The sequence below is a fragment of the Ranitomeya imitator genome, chromosome 2 (genome assembly GCF_032444005.1).
Source record: "Ranitomeya imitator isolate aRanImi1 chromosome 2, aRanImi1.pri, whole genome shotgun sequence".
Taxonomy (NCBI): domain Eukaryota; kingdom Metazoa; phylum Chordata; class Amphibia; order Anura; family Dendrobatidae; genus Ranitomeya; species Ranitomeya imitator.
In genome coordinates this window covers 220,836,781-220,853,009 of record NC_091283.1, presented here as the reverse complement: position 1 = coordinate 220,853,009, position 16,229 = coordinate 220,836,781, and the positions used below count along the sequence as shown (strand labels likewise).

General features: G+C 45.3%; 1 protein-coding gene across 1 annotated transcript in view; it reads right to left on the bottom strand.

Moving 5' to 3' along the window:
• BTK (Bruton tyrosine kinase) overlaps positions 1-16,229 on the bottom strand; it is a 367,194-nt gene that overhangs the window by 273,130 nt on the left and 77,835 nt on the right. Inside the window, exon 2 of the mRNA XM_069748626.1 lies at positions 3,115-3,425. Within this exon, the coding sequence (XP_069604727.1) occupies positions 3,115-3,264 (150 nt within the window). The 5' untranslated portion in view covers positions 3,265-3,425. The remainder of the gene's footprint in view (positions 1-3,114; positions 3,426-16,229) is intronic.

Below are 16,229 nucleotides of genomic sequence, written 5' to 3'. Positions count from 1 at the left end.
GCAGAAGCGAGAGCTCGTCCACAGACCGCAGTCGCCCAACCACTCCATCCGCCGCTGCCACTGTTGCACACCAGTTGTCCCATTATGGGCCAGCTACTGGCAAGCGTCAGCAGGCTGTATTGGCTATGAAGTGTTTGGGCGACAACAGACACACCGCGGAAGTTCTGTCAGAGTTCTTGCAGAGAGAAACGCAGTCGTGGCTGGGCACAGTAGATCTTGAGGCAGGCAAGGTAGTGAGTGATAACAGAAGGAATTTCATGGCTGCCATCTCCCTTTCCCAACTGAAACACATTCCTTGTCTGGCTCACACCTTAAACCTGGTGGTGCAGTGCTTCCTGAAAAGTTATCCGGCGTTATCCGACCTGCTCCTCAAAGTGCGCGGACTTTGCTCACATATCCGCCGTTCGCCCGTACACTCCAGCCGTATGCAGACCTATTAGCGGTCTTTGAACCTGGTGGAACTCCACACTGCACATGCTTCAGAGACTGTGCGAACAGAGGCGGGCTGTTATGTTTTTGTGGGAGGATACACATACACGGGCAGGCAGTAGGATGGCAGACATGGAGTTGTCAGGTGTGCAGTGGTCGAAGATACAAGACATGTGTCAAGTCCTTCAGTGTTTTGAGGAATGCACACGGCTGGTGCGAGACGTCTAGGGTTAAATAGGAAACTCCCAAATCCTAATAGAACAGGTGGACACCAGAGACAGCAGAACACAAATCACCCAGTACCATCAGTAACCACCAGAGGGAGCCCAAAAACAGAACTCACAACACTCCTCTCATTCCCCCTAACACTTGTCATTTCGACCTCACATCTGTCATTTTCCGATAACTCCACTATTTTCCCTCACTCCTCTCATTTTGCACTCACACCTTTTCATTTTCACCTCACACCTCTCATTTTCACCTCAGTATATACATGTTTGTCATCTCCCTTATATATAGTATACACCTGTATGTCATCTCCTGTATATAGTATATACATGTATGTCATCTCCCCTGTATATAGTATATACCTGCTGTGTGTCATCTCCCCTGTATATAGTATATACCTGTGTCATCTACTCCTATATATAGTATATACCTGTATGTCATCTCCTCCTGTATATAGTATATACCTGTGTGTCATCTCCCCTGCATATATAGTATATATCTGTGTGTCATCTCCTCCTGTATATAGTATATACCTGTATGTCATCTTCTGTATATAAAATATACCTGTATGTCATCTCCTCCTGTATATAGTATATACCTGTAGGTCATCTGCTCCTGTATAAATTATTAGTTAAAGTGCCACAGTGCTAAGGGGGGCTGCGTGTGGAACTTGGAAAGACATCCATACACGATGGGTAAGCTGCTTGGTACTTATAAATGGTAATATCTTTGCACTGTGGCACTTTAACTAATAATTTAACTATGGGAGATTGTGGCATTTGTCACATGAAATCCTTATACTAGTGATCTTGTACTAGCAGCCCCAGGGATGTGATATATACTTTTTTTTCTGTTTCGCCGCTACCATCTGTTTCCTCCTCACTTTATCCTGTGCTATATATGTATTTACTGATGTAATGTTTTCAGAATATTGTTGATTAATAAAAAACGTATATTTTTAAATATGTGTATTGGGATCTATATACTCCGTTTTTTTGTTTTATATATATTGGGGAGTATCCTAGGCTGTCCCAGAGATTTGGGCAAAAATATTGGGAGAGATATATTTATTTTCTCTCGGCCAAAAATTTATGTTAATTTTTGTGAGTTTTGTGTGGAACATTGTGAGAATATAGCTTAAGGGGTCGAGAAAGCTGTTATTTTTGTTGTTGATTTTTTTTCTCTCTTTTTAATTTTGACGTGTAAACAAGTCATTATGAAGAAAAGACTGTTTCTTAACTTTTTTCCTCGGATATCTCGGATAACCAACGGATATCTCACTTCATCAGGTTTAAAAATGGTGTTGTGGTGAGGCACCACCGATTAGAGGGGGACAATTCAGGCTTTCTCCTACCAGATGGGGTCCATCTTAATGACGCTGGTCTAGATATTTTTCTGGATGGTCTTCAGAAAGGGGTGGTTCAGGCGCTTCATTCTTTGGGTGGGTCGTAGCTCGGGTCACGGGCTACTCCGTGGCGGAATGGCTGGAGATTCTGGTGGTGATGATACCTGCATCGGGAGGCCGGAAGGCAGACAATCTCCCTACACCCGTTTGGTTGGCAAATTTTGCCGGTTTTAAGCTGCGACCATAATCTTAAGCCAAAAGAAAAAAGATGGAAGTTATATGAATAAGTTCTTTCATAAAATAAACAAGTTATATTTAAACTAGATTGTGGCCCGATTCTAACGCATCGGGTATTCTAGAATATGCATGTCCCCGCAGTATATGGACAATGATGATTCCAGAATTCGCGGCAGACTGTGCCCGTCGCTGATTGGTCGAGGCAACCTTTATGACAGAGGCAATCGTGAGTACCTGGTCTCAGTCAGCCCGCTAACAGTTCCGCCTGGTGGAATCAGTATTCACTCTAGTGCCGTCCATTCTGCTCCTGTGGTTTAACCTTTATGACATCATCATCGCCATGGCAACCATTATGACATCATCGTCGCTGTGCCCGTCGCTGATTGGTCGACCAATCAGAGACGCGGGATTTCCTGGACATACAGACAGCGTGACAGACAGACGGAAAACCCTTAGACAATTATATATATAGATAGCATGTGTGGTGTTACTTTGTGGGAGAAGAGTTTTTCTGGGTCGCGGCAGTCTGTAAAAGTTGCATAATACTCTGACAACATTGTTCCCAGTCAGAGTCAGAGATGCGTCCAGGAATATCTCCCATGCTGTTCCCTTTCCATTTGAGCGTTGTTTCCACCAATTTCAGTGATTTCACTGCCCCCCAGTATCCTGCTAGGGTCTGCCGGAAAACTGCCCATGTTTCCCATTGACTTGCATTATACCTGTTACTCGAGCCCAGCACCCGAGCGTCCATCCTGCTCGATTTGAGTAACGAGCACACCAGCACTTTGGTGCTCACTCATCACTTGTGACTACTAAACCACTATCGATCTGTTCTGGATTTATAAAACCCAATATTAATAAAACTATTTTCTTACCCCTCTCTCAAAGTCGTATTCATAGTACGTGATCTTGCTCTCTGTGAGTACAAACAGTCTCTTCTTGTAGTTTAGAGGTGATGTCTTACGTTTTTGCTGCGACCTTTTTAAAAAAATACTTTCCAGGATGCTGGGAGTAACTGTGGCCATCGTATATATTTCTTAAGTGCTGTACGGGTAACAGGAATACTTCAGATGTCTAACTATGGCGTCAGCGTAACTTTTTTTTTCTTTCAGTGTTTTAGTCTTTGGCTTTTTTGAATCCTTTGTGTCCAGGTTTTTGGAGCATAATTTTCAACAGGATCAGAAATCTGAAGATAAAGGAGAGAAAATGTGATATGATTTGGTAGCAAAATCTTAAAGGGGTTCTATAGAAAATGGAAAAAAAAACTATTATGAATAAATTCCTTTAATTTACAAATTACACTCATTTTGTGTATGGAAATAATGAACATAGTATGTTAAAACGGCAGCCGTCTATTTACACTGACTGAAACCTGTTTAATTGGACAGATGCTTTTGAGCATTTGCAGTATGAGGCTACGCCATTCTCCCTTTATGTGTAGGAAGATGTGTTCCCAGTGGTTATCTGGTTCCAAAACTGGAAATACCAATGGTGCGGAGGTAAGAAGAGGCTATGACACTGCTGTCCACCGTATCTGACGTAATAGTCGAGTTAACAAGGTACTGAGCTAAGGCTACTTTCACACATCAGATTTTTACCGTCAGGCAGGGTCCTGCAAATTTTTGAAAAAGTGATGCAATGGATCCGTTTTTTTGCTGGATCAGTTTTTTTTTTTTTTTTTAATGAACCCAGGGATAGAGTTTGGACTTCCCGTTCTCGAGAGAGAGACCAGAAAATGTGCATGATTTGTATGGAGAATGCATGAAAACCAGATTCGGAGGCCAGATTCATCCTTTAACATGTCAGTTACATACGTTTTTCGCCGGATCAGTTGCTAGGCGTTTTTTCACCGGACAGAAGAAACATTCCTCTGTACGTTTTCTCTGTCTGCTGGAAACAGCTTTTTTGACGGATCTGGCAAAAAACAGATGAAACATGTGGCTATCAGGCGCAATCCAGCGCTAATACAACTCTATGAGAAAAAACAGATCCGGCGGAAAAAAAACAGATCCGTTTTTTACAAAACTTGCAGGATTGTTCCTGATGGCAAAAGCCTGATGTGTGAAAGTAGCCTAAGAAGACGCTGCTCATCCTGCTATCCACCATGTCTACCTCATCTAGTACTAGGAATACCAGGAGTGCTGAGGTAAGAAGATGCTGCTCACCCTACTATCAACCACGTCTAGCTCATCTAATACTAGAAATACCAGGGTGCTGAGGAAAGGAGATGCTGCTCACCCTGCTATCCACCATGTCTATCTCATCTAATACTAGAAATACCAGGAGTGCTGAGGTAAGAAGACGCTGCTCACCCTACTATCCACCACATCTAGCTCATCTAATACTAGAAATACCAGGGTGCTGACGAAAGAAGACGATGCTCACCCTGCTATCCACCATGTCTATCTCATGTAATACTAGAAATACCAGGGTGGTGAGGAAAGAAGAGGCTGCTCATGCTGCTATCCACCATGTCTATCCGATCTATACTGGAGATACCAATAGTGCTGAGGAAAGAAGAGGCTGCTCACGCTGCTATCCACCCTGTCTATCTGATCTATAGTGGACATACCAAGAGTCCTGAGGAAAGAAGAGGCTGCTCACGCTGCTGTCCACCCTGTCCATCTGATCTATAGTGGACATACCAAGAGTGCTGAGGAAAGAAGAGGCTGCTCACGCTGCTATCCACCCTATCTATCTGATCTAATACTAGAAACACCAGGAGTGCTGAGGTAAGAAGATGCTGTTCACACTGCTGTCCACCCTGTCTATCTGATCTAACGCTGGAGATAGAAGTGGTGTTGAGGTAAGAAGATGCTGCTGACACTGCATCCACCCTGTCTATCTGATCTAATACTGCAGATACTAGGCTTGTTGAGGTAAGAAGAGGCTGTTCACACTGCATCCACCCTGTCTTTCTGATCTAATATTGGATATACCAGGAGTGCTGAGGTAAGAAGATGCTGTTCACACTGGTGTCCACCATGTCTATCTCATCCAATACTAGACACATCAGGAGTGCTGAGATAAGAAGAGACTGGTCACAATGCTGTCCACTCTGTCTATCTGATCTAATACTGGAGATAGAAATTGTGTTGAGGTTAGAAGATGCTGCTCACACTGCATCCTCTCTGTATATCTGATCAAATACTGGATATACCATGAGTGCTGAGGTAAAAAGAGGCTGCTGATACTGTTGCCCTCCCTATCTATCTGATATAATACTGAAGATACCAAAGGTGATGAGGTAAGTAGAGGCTGCTCACACTGCTGTCAACCCTGTCTATCTGATCTAATATTAGACATACCAGGGTGCTGAGAAATAGAAGCTGCTCACACTGCATCTACTTGGTCTATCTGATCTAATGCTGAAGATACCAGGAGTGCTGAAGTGATAAGAGGATGATCACAATGCTGTCCACCCTGTCTATTTGATTTAATACTAGGGATACCAGAGGTGCTGAGTTTATGTTGCTGTTGTCCAACCTGTCTATCGGATCTAATGCTAGAAATACCAAGGGTACGAGGTAAGAAGAGGCTGCTCACACTGCTGCTCAACCTGTATATCTGATCTAATACTGGAGATACTATCGTTGTTGAGGTAAGGAGAGGCTGCTGATACTGGATCCTCCCTGTATATCTGATCTAATACTGGAGATAACAGGTGTGATGAGGGAAGAAGAGTGTTGTGAATTCTGTGGCTGAATTCACTCCTGTGGTCACAAGTGGTACTGCAGCTTCTGAGCTTCCTCCCTCAGGTGTTCTGGTGAGCTCGTTAACTGCTTCATTACTTAACTCCGCCTGATGCTGCTATCCTTGCTCCTTGTCAATGTTTCAGTGTTGGATCTGAGCTTCTCCTGATTGTTCCTGTGACCTGCTGCTCTGTATAGCTAAGTGCTTTTTGCTTTTTTGTTGCTTTTTTTCTGTCCAGCTTGTCTTTTGTTTTGCTGGAAGCTCTGAGACGCAAAGGGTGTACCGCCGTGCCGTTAGTTTGGCACGGTGGTTTTTTTTGCCCCCTTTGCGTGGTTTTGCTTTAGGGTTTTTTGTAGACTGCAAAGTTCGCTTTACTGTCCTCGCTCTGTCCTAGAATATCGGGCCCCACTTTGCTGAATCTATTTCATCCCTACGTTTTGTCTTTTCATCTTACTCACAGTCATTATATGTGGGGGGCTGCCTTTTCCTTTGGGGAATTTCTCTGGGGCAAGTCAGGCCTATTTTTCTATCTTCAGGCTAGCTAGTTTCTTAGGCTGTGCCGAGTTGCCTAGGTAGTTGTTAGGCGCAATCCACAGCCGCTTTTAGTTGTGTTTAGGATAGGATCAGGTGTGCAGTCTACAGAGTTTCCACGTCTCAGAGCTCGTTCTTGTATTTTTGGGTATTTGTCAGATCACTGTGTGCGCTCTGATCGCTAAGCACACTGTGTTTCTGGATTGCCTTCATAACACCTGTCATTAGCAAACATAACAGTACAAGGAGCCCAACTAATGATTCTCAATAGAGGGAAAGAAAAAGTTCTGACATCATTTTTTTTTTTTTTTTCTGCTCTGTGTTCACTTTTTTTTTTCCCCTAGACATTTGGGTGATTCTGGACACAGGTGTGGACATGGATATTCAGGGTCTGTGCTCTTCAATGGATAATCTCGTTATAAATGTACAAAAAATTCAAGATACTATTGATCAGAAATCTATGTTAGAACCAAGAATTCCTATTCCTGATTTGTTTTTTGGAGATAGAACTAAGTTTCTAAGTTTCAAAAATAATTGTAAGCTATTTCTGGCCTTGAAACCTCATTCTTCTGGTAATCCTATTCAACAGGTTTTGATTATTATTTCTTTTTTGCGCGGCGACCCTCAAGACTGGGCATTTTCTCTTGCGCCAGGAGACCCTGCATTGAGTAGTGTCGATGCGTTTTTCCTGGCGCTCGGATTGCTGTACGATGAGCCTAATTCAGTGGATCAGGCTGAGAAAAATTTGCTGGCTTTGTGCCAGGGTCAGGATGATATAGAAGTATATTGTCAGAAATTTAGGAAATGGTCAGTACTCACTCAGTGGAATGAATCTGCGCTGGCAGCTTTGTTCAGAAAGGGTCTCTCTGAGGCTCTTAAGGATGTCATGGTGGGATTTCCTATGCCTGCTGGTTTGAATGAGTCTTTGTCTTTGGCCATTCAGATCGGTCGACGCTTGCGCGAGCGTAAATCTGTGCACCATTTGGCGGTACTGCCTGAGGTTAAACCTGAGCCTATGCAGTGCGATAGGACTATGACTAGAGTTGAACGGCAGGAATACAGACGTCTGAATGGTCTGTGTTTCTACTGTGGTGATTCCACTCATGCTATTTCTGATTGTCCTAAGCGCACTAAGCGGTCCGCTAGGTCTGCCGTCATTGGTACTGTACAGTCCAAATTCCTTCTGTCCATTACCTTGATATGCTCTTTGTCGTCGTTTTCTGTCATGGCGTTTGTGGATTCGGGCGCTGCCCTGAATCTGATGGATTTGGATTATGCTAAACGTTGTGGGTTTTTCTTGGAGCCTTTGCGGTGTCCTATTCCATTGAGAGGAATTGATGCTACACCTTTGGCCAAGAATAAACCTCAATACTGGGCCCAGCTGACCATGTGCATGGCTCCTGCACATCAGGAAGTTATTCGCTTTCTGGTGTTGCATAATCTGCATGATGTGGTCGTGTTGGGGTTGCCATGGCTACAAACCCATAATCCAGTATTGGATTGGAATTCCATGTCGGTATCCAGCTGGGGTTGTCAGGGGGTACATGGTGATGTTCCATTTTTGTCGATTTCGTCATCCACCCCTTCTGAGGTCCCAGAGTTCTTGTCTGATTATCAGGATGTATTTGAAGAGCCCAAGTCCGATGCTCTACCTCCGCATAGGGATTGTGATTGTGCTATCAATTTGATTCCTGGTAGTAAATTCCCTAAAGGTCGATTATTTAATTTATCCGTGCCCGAACACGCCGCTATGCGCAGTTATGTGAAGGAATCCCTGGAGAAGGGACATATTCGCCCATCGTCATCACCACTGGGAGCAGGGTTCTTCTTTGTAGCCAAGAAGGATGGTTCGCTGAGACCGTGTATTGATTACCGCCTTCTTAATAAGATCACTGTTAAATTTCAGTATCCCTTGCCATTGTTATCTGACTTGTTTGCTCGGATTAAGGGGGCTGGTTGGTTCACTAAGATAGATCTTCGTGGTGCGTATAATCTGGTGAGAATCAGGCAAGGAGATGAATGGAAAACTGCATTCAATACGCCCGAGGGTTATTTTGAGTATCTAGTGATGCCGTTTGGACTTGCCAATGCTCCATCTGTGTTTCAGTCCTTTATGCATGACATCTTCCGTGAGTATCTGGATAAATTCCTGATTGTTTACTTGGATGACATTTTGATCTTCTCAGATGATTGGGAGTCTCATGTGAAGCAGGTCAGAATGGTTTTTCAGGTCCTGCGTGCTAACTCTTTGTTTGTGAAGGGATCAAAGTGTCTCTTCGGTGTGCAGAAAGTTTCATTTTTGGGGTTCATCTTTACCCCTTCTACTATCGAGATGGATCCAGTTAAGGTCCAAGCCATCCAGGATTGGATTCAGCCGACATCTCTGAAAAGTCTGCAAAAGTTCCTGGGCTTTGCTAATTTTTATCGTCGCTTCATCTGTAATTTTTCTAGCATTGCCAAACCATTGACCGATTTGACCAAGAAGGGTGCTGATTTGGTTAATTGGTCTTCTGCTGCTGTGGAAGCTTTTCAGGAGTTGAAGCGTCGTTTTTGTTCTGCCCCTGTGTTGTGTCAGCCAGATGTTTCTCTTCCGTTCCAGGTCGAGGTTGATGCTTCTGAGATTGGAGCAGGGGCGGTTTTGTCACAGAGAGGTTCTGATTGCTCAGTGATGAAACCATGTGCTTTCTTTTCCAGGAAGTTTTCGCCCGCTGAGCGTAATTATGATGTGGGCAATCGAGAGTTGCTGGCCATGAAGTGGGCATTCGAGGAGTGGCGTCATTGGCTTGAAGGAGCTAAGCATTGCGTGGTGGTATTGACTGATCATAAGAACTTGACTTATCTCGAGTCTGCCAAGCGCTTGAATCCTAGACAGGCCCGTTGGTCGTTATTTTTTGCCCGCTTCGACTTTGTGATTTCGTACCTTCCGGGCTCTAAAAATGTGAAGGCGGATGCTCTGTCTAGGAGTTTTGTGCCCGACTCTCCGGGTTTATCTGAGCCAGCGGGTATCCTCAAGGAAGGAGTCATTGTGTCTGCCATCTCCCCTGATTTGCGGCGGGTGCTGCAAAAATTTCAGACGAATAAACCTGATCGTTGTCCAGCAGAGAAACTGTTCGTCCCTGATAGGTGGACTAATAAACTTATCTCTGAACTTCATTGTTCGGTGTTGGCTGGTCATCCTGGAATCTTTGGTACCAGAGAGTTAGTGGCTAGATCCTTCTGGTGGCCATCTCTGTCACGGGATGTACGTACTTTTGTGCAGTCCTGTGGGATTTGTGCTAGGGCTAAGCCCTGCTGTTCTCGTGCCAGTGGGTTGCTTTTGCCCTTGCCGGTCCCAAAGAGGCCTTGGACACATATTTCGATGGATTTCATTTCTGACCTTCCCGTTTCTCAAAAGATGTCAGTCATTTGGGTGGTCTGTGATCGCTTTTCTAAAATGGTCCATCTGGTGCCCTTGGCTAAATTGCCTTCCTCCTCTGATTTGGTACCTTTGTTCTTTCAGCATGTGGTTCGGTTGCATGGCATTCCTGAGAATATTGTTTCTGACAGAGGTTCCCAGTTTGTTTCAAGGTTTTGGCGAGCCTTTTGTGGTAGGATGGGCATTGACCTATCCTTTTCCTCGGCTTTCCATCCTCAGACTAATGGCCAGACCGAACGAACCAATCAGACCTTGGAAACATATCTGAGATGTTTTGTTTCTGCAGACCAGGATGATTGGGTGTCCTTTTTGCCGTTGGCTGAGTTCGCCCTTAATAATCGGGCCAGCTCGGCTACCTTGGTTTCTCCATTTTTTTTGCAATTCTGGGTTCCATCCTCGTTTCTCTTCAGGACAGGTTGAGTCTTCGGACTGTCCTGGTGTGGATTCTGTGGTGGATAGCTTGCAGCAGATCTGGACTCAGGTAGTGGACAATTTGATCTTGTCCCAGGAGAAAGCTCAACTTTTCGCTAATCGCAGACGCCGTGTGGGTCCCCGACTTCGTGTTGGGGATCTGGTTTGGTTATCTTCTCGTCATATTCCTATGAAGGTTTCCTCTCCTAAATTTAAACCTCGTTTTATTGGTCCGTATAGGATTTCTGAGGTTCTCAATCCTGTGTCTTTTCGTTTGACCCTCCCAGACTCCTTTTCCATACATAATGTATTCCATAGGTCGTTGTTGCGGAGATACGTGGCACCTATGGTTCCATCTGTTGAGCCTCCTGCCCCGGTTTTGGTGGAGGGGGAATTGGAGTATATTGTGGAGAAGATTTTGGATTCTCGTGTTTCTAGACGGAAACTCCAGTATCTGGTTAAATGGAAGGGTTATGCTCAGGAAGATAATTCCTGGGTTTTTGCCTCTGATGTTCATGCTTCCGATCTTGTTCGTGCCTTTCATGCGGCTCATCCTGGTCGGCCTGGGGGCTCTGGTGAGGGTTCGGTGACCCCTCCTCAAGGGGGGGGGGGGTACTGTTGTGAATTCTGTGGCTGAATTCACTCCTGTGGTCACAAGTGGTACTGCAGCTTCTGAGCTTCCTCCCTCAGGTGTTCTGGTGAGCTCGTTAACTGCTTCATTACTTAACTCCGCCTGATGCTGCTATCCTTGCTCCTTGTCAATGTTTCAGTGTTGGATCTGAGCTTCTCCTGATTGTTCCTGTGACCTGCTGCTCTGTATAGCTAAGTGCTTTTTGCTTTTTTGTTGCTTTTTTTCTGTCCAGCTTGTCTTTTGTTTTGCTGGAAGCTCTGAGACGCAAAGGGTGTACCGCCGTGCCGTTAGTTTGGCACGGTGGTTTTTTTTGCCCCCTTTGCGTGGTTTTGCTTTAGGGTTTTTTGTAGACTGCAAAGTTCGCTTTACTGTCCTCGCTCTGTCCTAGAATATCGGGCCCCACTTTGCTGAATCTATTTCATCCCTACGTTTTGTCTTTTCATCTTACTCACAGTCATTATATGTGGGGGGCTGCCTTTTCCTTTGGGGAATTTCTCTGGGGCAAGTCAGGCCTATTTTTCTATCTTCAGGCTAGCTAGTTTCTTAGGCTGTGCCGAGTTGCCTAGGTAGTTGTTAGGCGCAATCCACAGCCGCTTTTAGTTGTGTTTAGGATAGGATCAGGTGTGCAGTCTACAGAGTTTCCACGTCTCAGAGCTCGTTCTTGTATTTTTGGGTATTTGTCAGATCACTGTGTGCGCTCTGATCGCTAAGCACACTGTGTTTCTGGATTGCCTTCATAACACCTGTCATTAGCAAACATAACAGAAGAGGCTGCTTACACTGCTGTCCACCTTATATTTCTGAATCATAAGTGACCAGGACTCCGGGTACCACAGTGGTGCTGCCTTCCTCTCGGGGAGGGTAGTGCCATGCCTGGAGACAGGAGGGATCCCTTTGGCAGGTAATCTTACATGCAACACTTTCTGACTCCAGGCCAGAAGGGGGAGCTCTAAACCTGGTTTAAGGGGAACTTCCCTATATACATCCTGGTCTGGAGGAGGAGTCAGTTAGTCTGGTGCAGACAAGCAGCCAGTTGACAGTTGGTAGCAGACAGTGAAGGAGCACAGAAAGACTTAGGAGCTAGAGGAGGCCCGCGACTGGGCCTCTCTAAGCTGAGCAAAGAAACTGGGCACCAGGAACCAGAGGTCGGGAGGATCTACAGGTCCCATGGCAGAACCAGAGGGCAGGAAACTAAAAGAGACTTGCCCACATAATACCTGAGGTACAGCAGCAATCAGAGCCCGGAGTCACCGTGGACAGAGACCCCAAAGAGACAGCTCAAGTTGCCTACCGTGCAGGTATTGTCGCTGGACTGGGGAAAAAGAGGACCTTGTTAGACAACTGCCGGCAGCAAGGGACTGCAGACCAGCGCATAGTGGAAGGCTCCCAAACTGACCAGTCAAGGGGATTTCCACTTGTCTTCAGGCTGCCTGGACTCCATCTACACCTGTTGCCGGTACCCTGGACTGAGACTGTTTAACACAGTAAACCAGGTAAAGACTGCAACCCTGTGTCCTCCATATATGTGCCGGCATTCACTATCCCTACCAAACACACCAGGAGCCCTGGGGACCCCGCTTCACCTCTGGGAAGTGACACCATCTTTGCTGCTGCACCATCGCCCCCAGAGGACCCCTTTAAGCAGCGTCGGTCACCCCTGACCGAAAACCACGGGTGGCATCACGAACTTTCATTATTTCCACAACCCCTTTAAAGATTGTCCCTTTTACTTGGGCGCCCAGGGCCACGGACCGGGTCGCTGCCACCATGACCACCCCTTTAATTGCGATCGGACCCGGTACCAAGTATACCCCAGGCCCTGGCGGGCGACTCACTAGCATGTCTACAGTCATTTGTTTTTTTAACATTTTATGACAGAATTCTGACAGTATAGTTGGTTGTTATTTTAATGCACTACAGTAATGTGATTTGCTAATTAAATACATTTAAGAATTTATTTTTAATGACCATTTTTACCTGCAGCTCTTATATCCTGGAATACCCATACATGTTGTATTCACCAGGGCAATAGTTGTCTGTCTTTTCAAATAAAATAATTTTAACACTGATATTTTGTCATTCAAAAATACTAAACACTAGGGTCAGCAGTGTTAATAATCCGATTATAGCCCTATGTTGTGATTTAATTTGCTATTGTCACTTGTGGTTTTCTACTGGGGTGTGATTAGGGAGCAGGAAATTGAATATGATATTTTTACAGTATACTGTTTCCTGCATCTGCAATTTCAAGATTACAATAAATTGACAAGGATTTGTAACACTCTGATAGACCACAGACATTTGGAAGAAAAGAGAGTTAAAGAAATGCAATCAATATACTGTATATATATATATATATATATATTTTTTTTTTAGTACAAAAGGTAGTGACTAGGGTTGAGCGAAACGGATCGGACAAATTCAAAAATCGCCGACTTTCGGCAAAGTCGGGTTTCATAAAACCTGACCCGATCCTAGTGTGGGATCGCCCATGAGGTCGGCAATCTTCGCGCCAAAGTCGCGTTTCGTATGACACTTTCAGCGCCATTTTTCAGCCAATGAAGGAGGGTGCAGAGTGTGGGCAGCGTGATGACATAGGTCTTGGTCCCCACCATCTTAGAGAAGGGCATTACAGTGATTGGCTTGCTTTCTGCGGCGTCACAGGGGTTATAAAGGGGCGTGCACGCCAACCGCCATCGTACTTCTGCCGATCTGAGCATACGGAGAGGTTGCCGCAGCTTCATCAGATGAAGTGATATAGTTAGGGAGGGAAGTTTAACCCCGAAACTGCTTGTGCTGTAGCGATTTCCACTGTCCAACACCACCTTTTCTTTGCAGGGACAGTGGAAGCTACATTTTTGTACATCAGCTCTGTAGCTTATTAGGCTGCCTTATAAGGTTCCCTGATAGCTGCATTGCTGTTTGCACGCTGCTGTGCAAACCAACTGCTTTTTTAAAAGCAAAAATCCTGTTGTTCCTTCCTTTCTGCACAGTCATCTTGTTTATTTGTCCACACTTTTGTGTGCAGCAGTCCTTTTTATTGCTGCCATACTTTTCCTGAGATCATTGTAGGGAGATTGAAATTGTACTACACTCCTTGTATTTTTTCATATATCTTCCAGCCACTTTCTGCCACTGCATCGATTCAAAGTGACAGGAGACAGCATTTGTCCAGTATGGTTACGAACTACATTTCCTCCCTTATCAATGTTCTCCCTCACAGGTCATTCCCCTTTGATTACTGGGCATCTAAAATAGACACCTGGCCTGAATTGGCAGAATATGCATTACAGGAGCTCGCTTGCCCAGCAGCTAGTGTGCTATCAGAAAGCGTCTTCAGTGCTGCTGGTTCAATACTGACCGAAAAAAGGACACGTCTCGCTCCCCGAAATGTTGATGATCTAACCTTCATTAAAATGAACCAATCATGGATTTCAAATTATTTTGCCCCACGTTCCCCTGCTGACACGTAGCTTGCCTGAAAAATGTCTTGCTTTTGGCCTCCTCTTACTGACTTCTCCAATTCTGCCATTTGCAGCTGCTGAATGTCCACCATAGGCCATTTTTATACCTCCCTAAATGGGCTGACTCCCCCCACATGGGCGTGGTCAACACCTGGCGCAAGCACCCATGTGAGTGTCGTTTGCCTGGACAGGTGTGTGTGCCCACTCTTGGGCGACGGCACTGGCACATGGTCCCTCATAGTACAATGAAGTGTCTCTGACGGTGGAGGTGCACAACCAATGTCAGACAGACCGTCGTAATATGAGGGGCCCTGTGCCAGTACCGCCGCCCATGAGAGAGTGTTCCCCCCCAGCTCGAACAGTGCTCTACCACTTGCAATACTTACCTCTCCCTGCTCCACCACTGTGTAGTCTGTGCTGTTACATCCTTCAATGGCACTGCCAATACAAATTTGTTGAAATGATAGATGATAGTTAAGATATACAGGGGCCCTGGCCTCCATTTACACCAGTTAATACTTTGCGCCAAGTACCCCTGTCTGCAACTCAGCAGAGGAGCCCACCCCTGTACCTAGCTATGCCACCAGTTTAGTCCTGTTACCAATTTTGAACTGCTTTTAGCCTACTTTTGAATTTTGGGCCTGCTAACTGTGTCTGCCACTCATTATAGTTGTCCTCCACTGAACAAAGCAATGCCGCCTGGTTAATCCTATTACCAATTTTGAACTGCATTTAGCCTACTTTATTATTTGGGCCTATATCTGTGTTTCCTCCTCATCCTGCCCATTGCCCAGCCACTGCTACATGAGTCTGCTGGTACATTGACCCAGACCACTACATTCCCCTTGCACTCTACACAGCCTGAGTCTGACCCTGCTGAAAGTCAGGTTCCCCTTCCCGCATACTATACCATCTTACTCGGGGACAAAGAGGAAGGTGCAGATGAAAGAGCAGGTTCCTTCATCAGGTGGGGGGGCATACTCGTTGGCGACGTCACTGGCACAGGGCCCCTCATAGTATGCAAAAGTGTCTCTGGCAGTGGGAGGTGCCACCCGCTGTCAAACACACCGCCATACTATGAGGGGCCCTGTGCCAGTGCCAATGCCAACGAGTGGGCCCCCCCTGCTTGCTCAGGATCACAGCACTTGCAAAGTTGAAATACTTACCTCTCCCTGCTCCACCACCGTGACATATTCCGCGTTTCCTGGGCCCACGAAAATATTGAGCCAGCCCTACCCCCCCACAACTTTAGCCAAATGAGCCCCTGTTTTCAATGCCTAACTATTATTATAAAGTAAATTAAGATTGACAACCTTAAGAAATAAGAATTTATGTTTTTGGCATTAAAATGGGCACTGTAGGTGTTTTCCTGTCCTCCACTCACTGCCGACTTTGATTCCCCATTGACTTGCATTGGGTTTCGTGTTTCGGTCAGCCCCCGACTTTTCGAAATAATCGGCCGATTTCACCCAACCCGACTTTTGAGAAAGTTGGGTTTTGCGAAACCCGACTCGATCCTAAAAAAGTAAAAGTCGCTCAACTCTAGTAGTGACCCAATTTACATAAATTAAGCAAGTGGTCCAACACCTAAAATGTCCTTTCTTAATATCTATCTTTACACCCTAACCACTCTTGTAATTTGTTTTATTATAACATTTCCTACACTTTTCCTATGTATATTTTTCCCAAATTGTGTTGTTTTTTTTTTACTGTATTTCCTATGACGTTTCATCTGAGATGAGTTGTGATGTCACAGGAGGCTGGAGCTACACTTACTTCCTGCAGAATCTTTTGCCCCTCTTGGAACTGGACATCATCAGGGGGCCCTGGATCCTTGTGATGGAT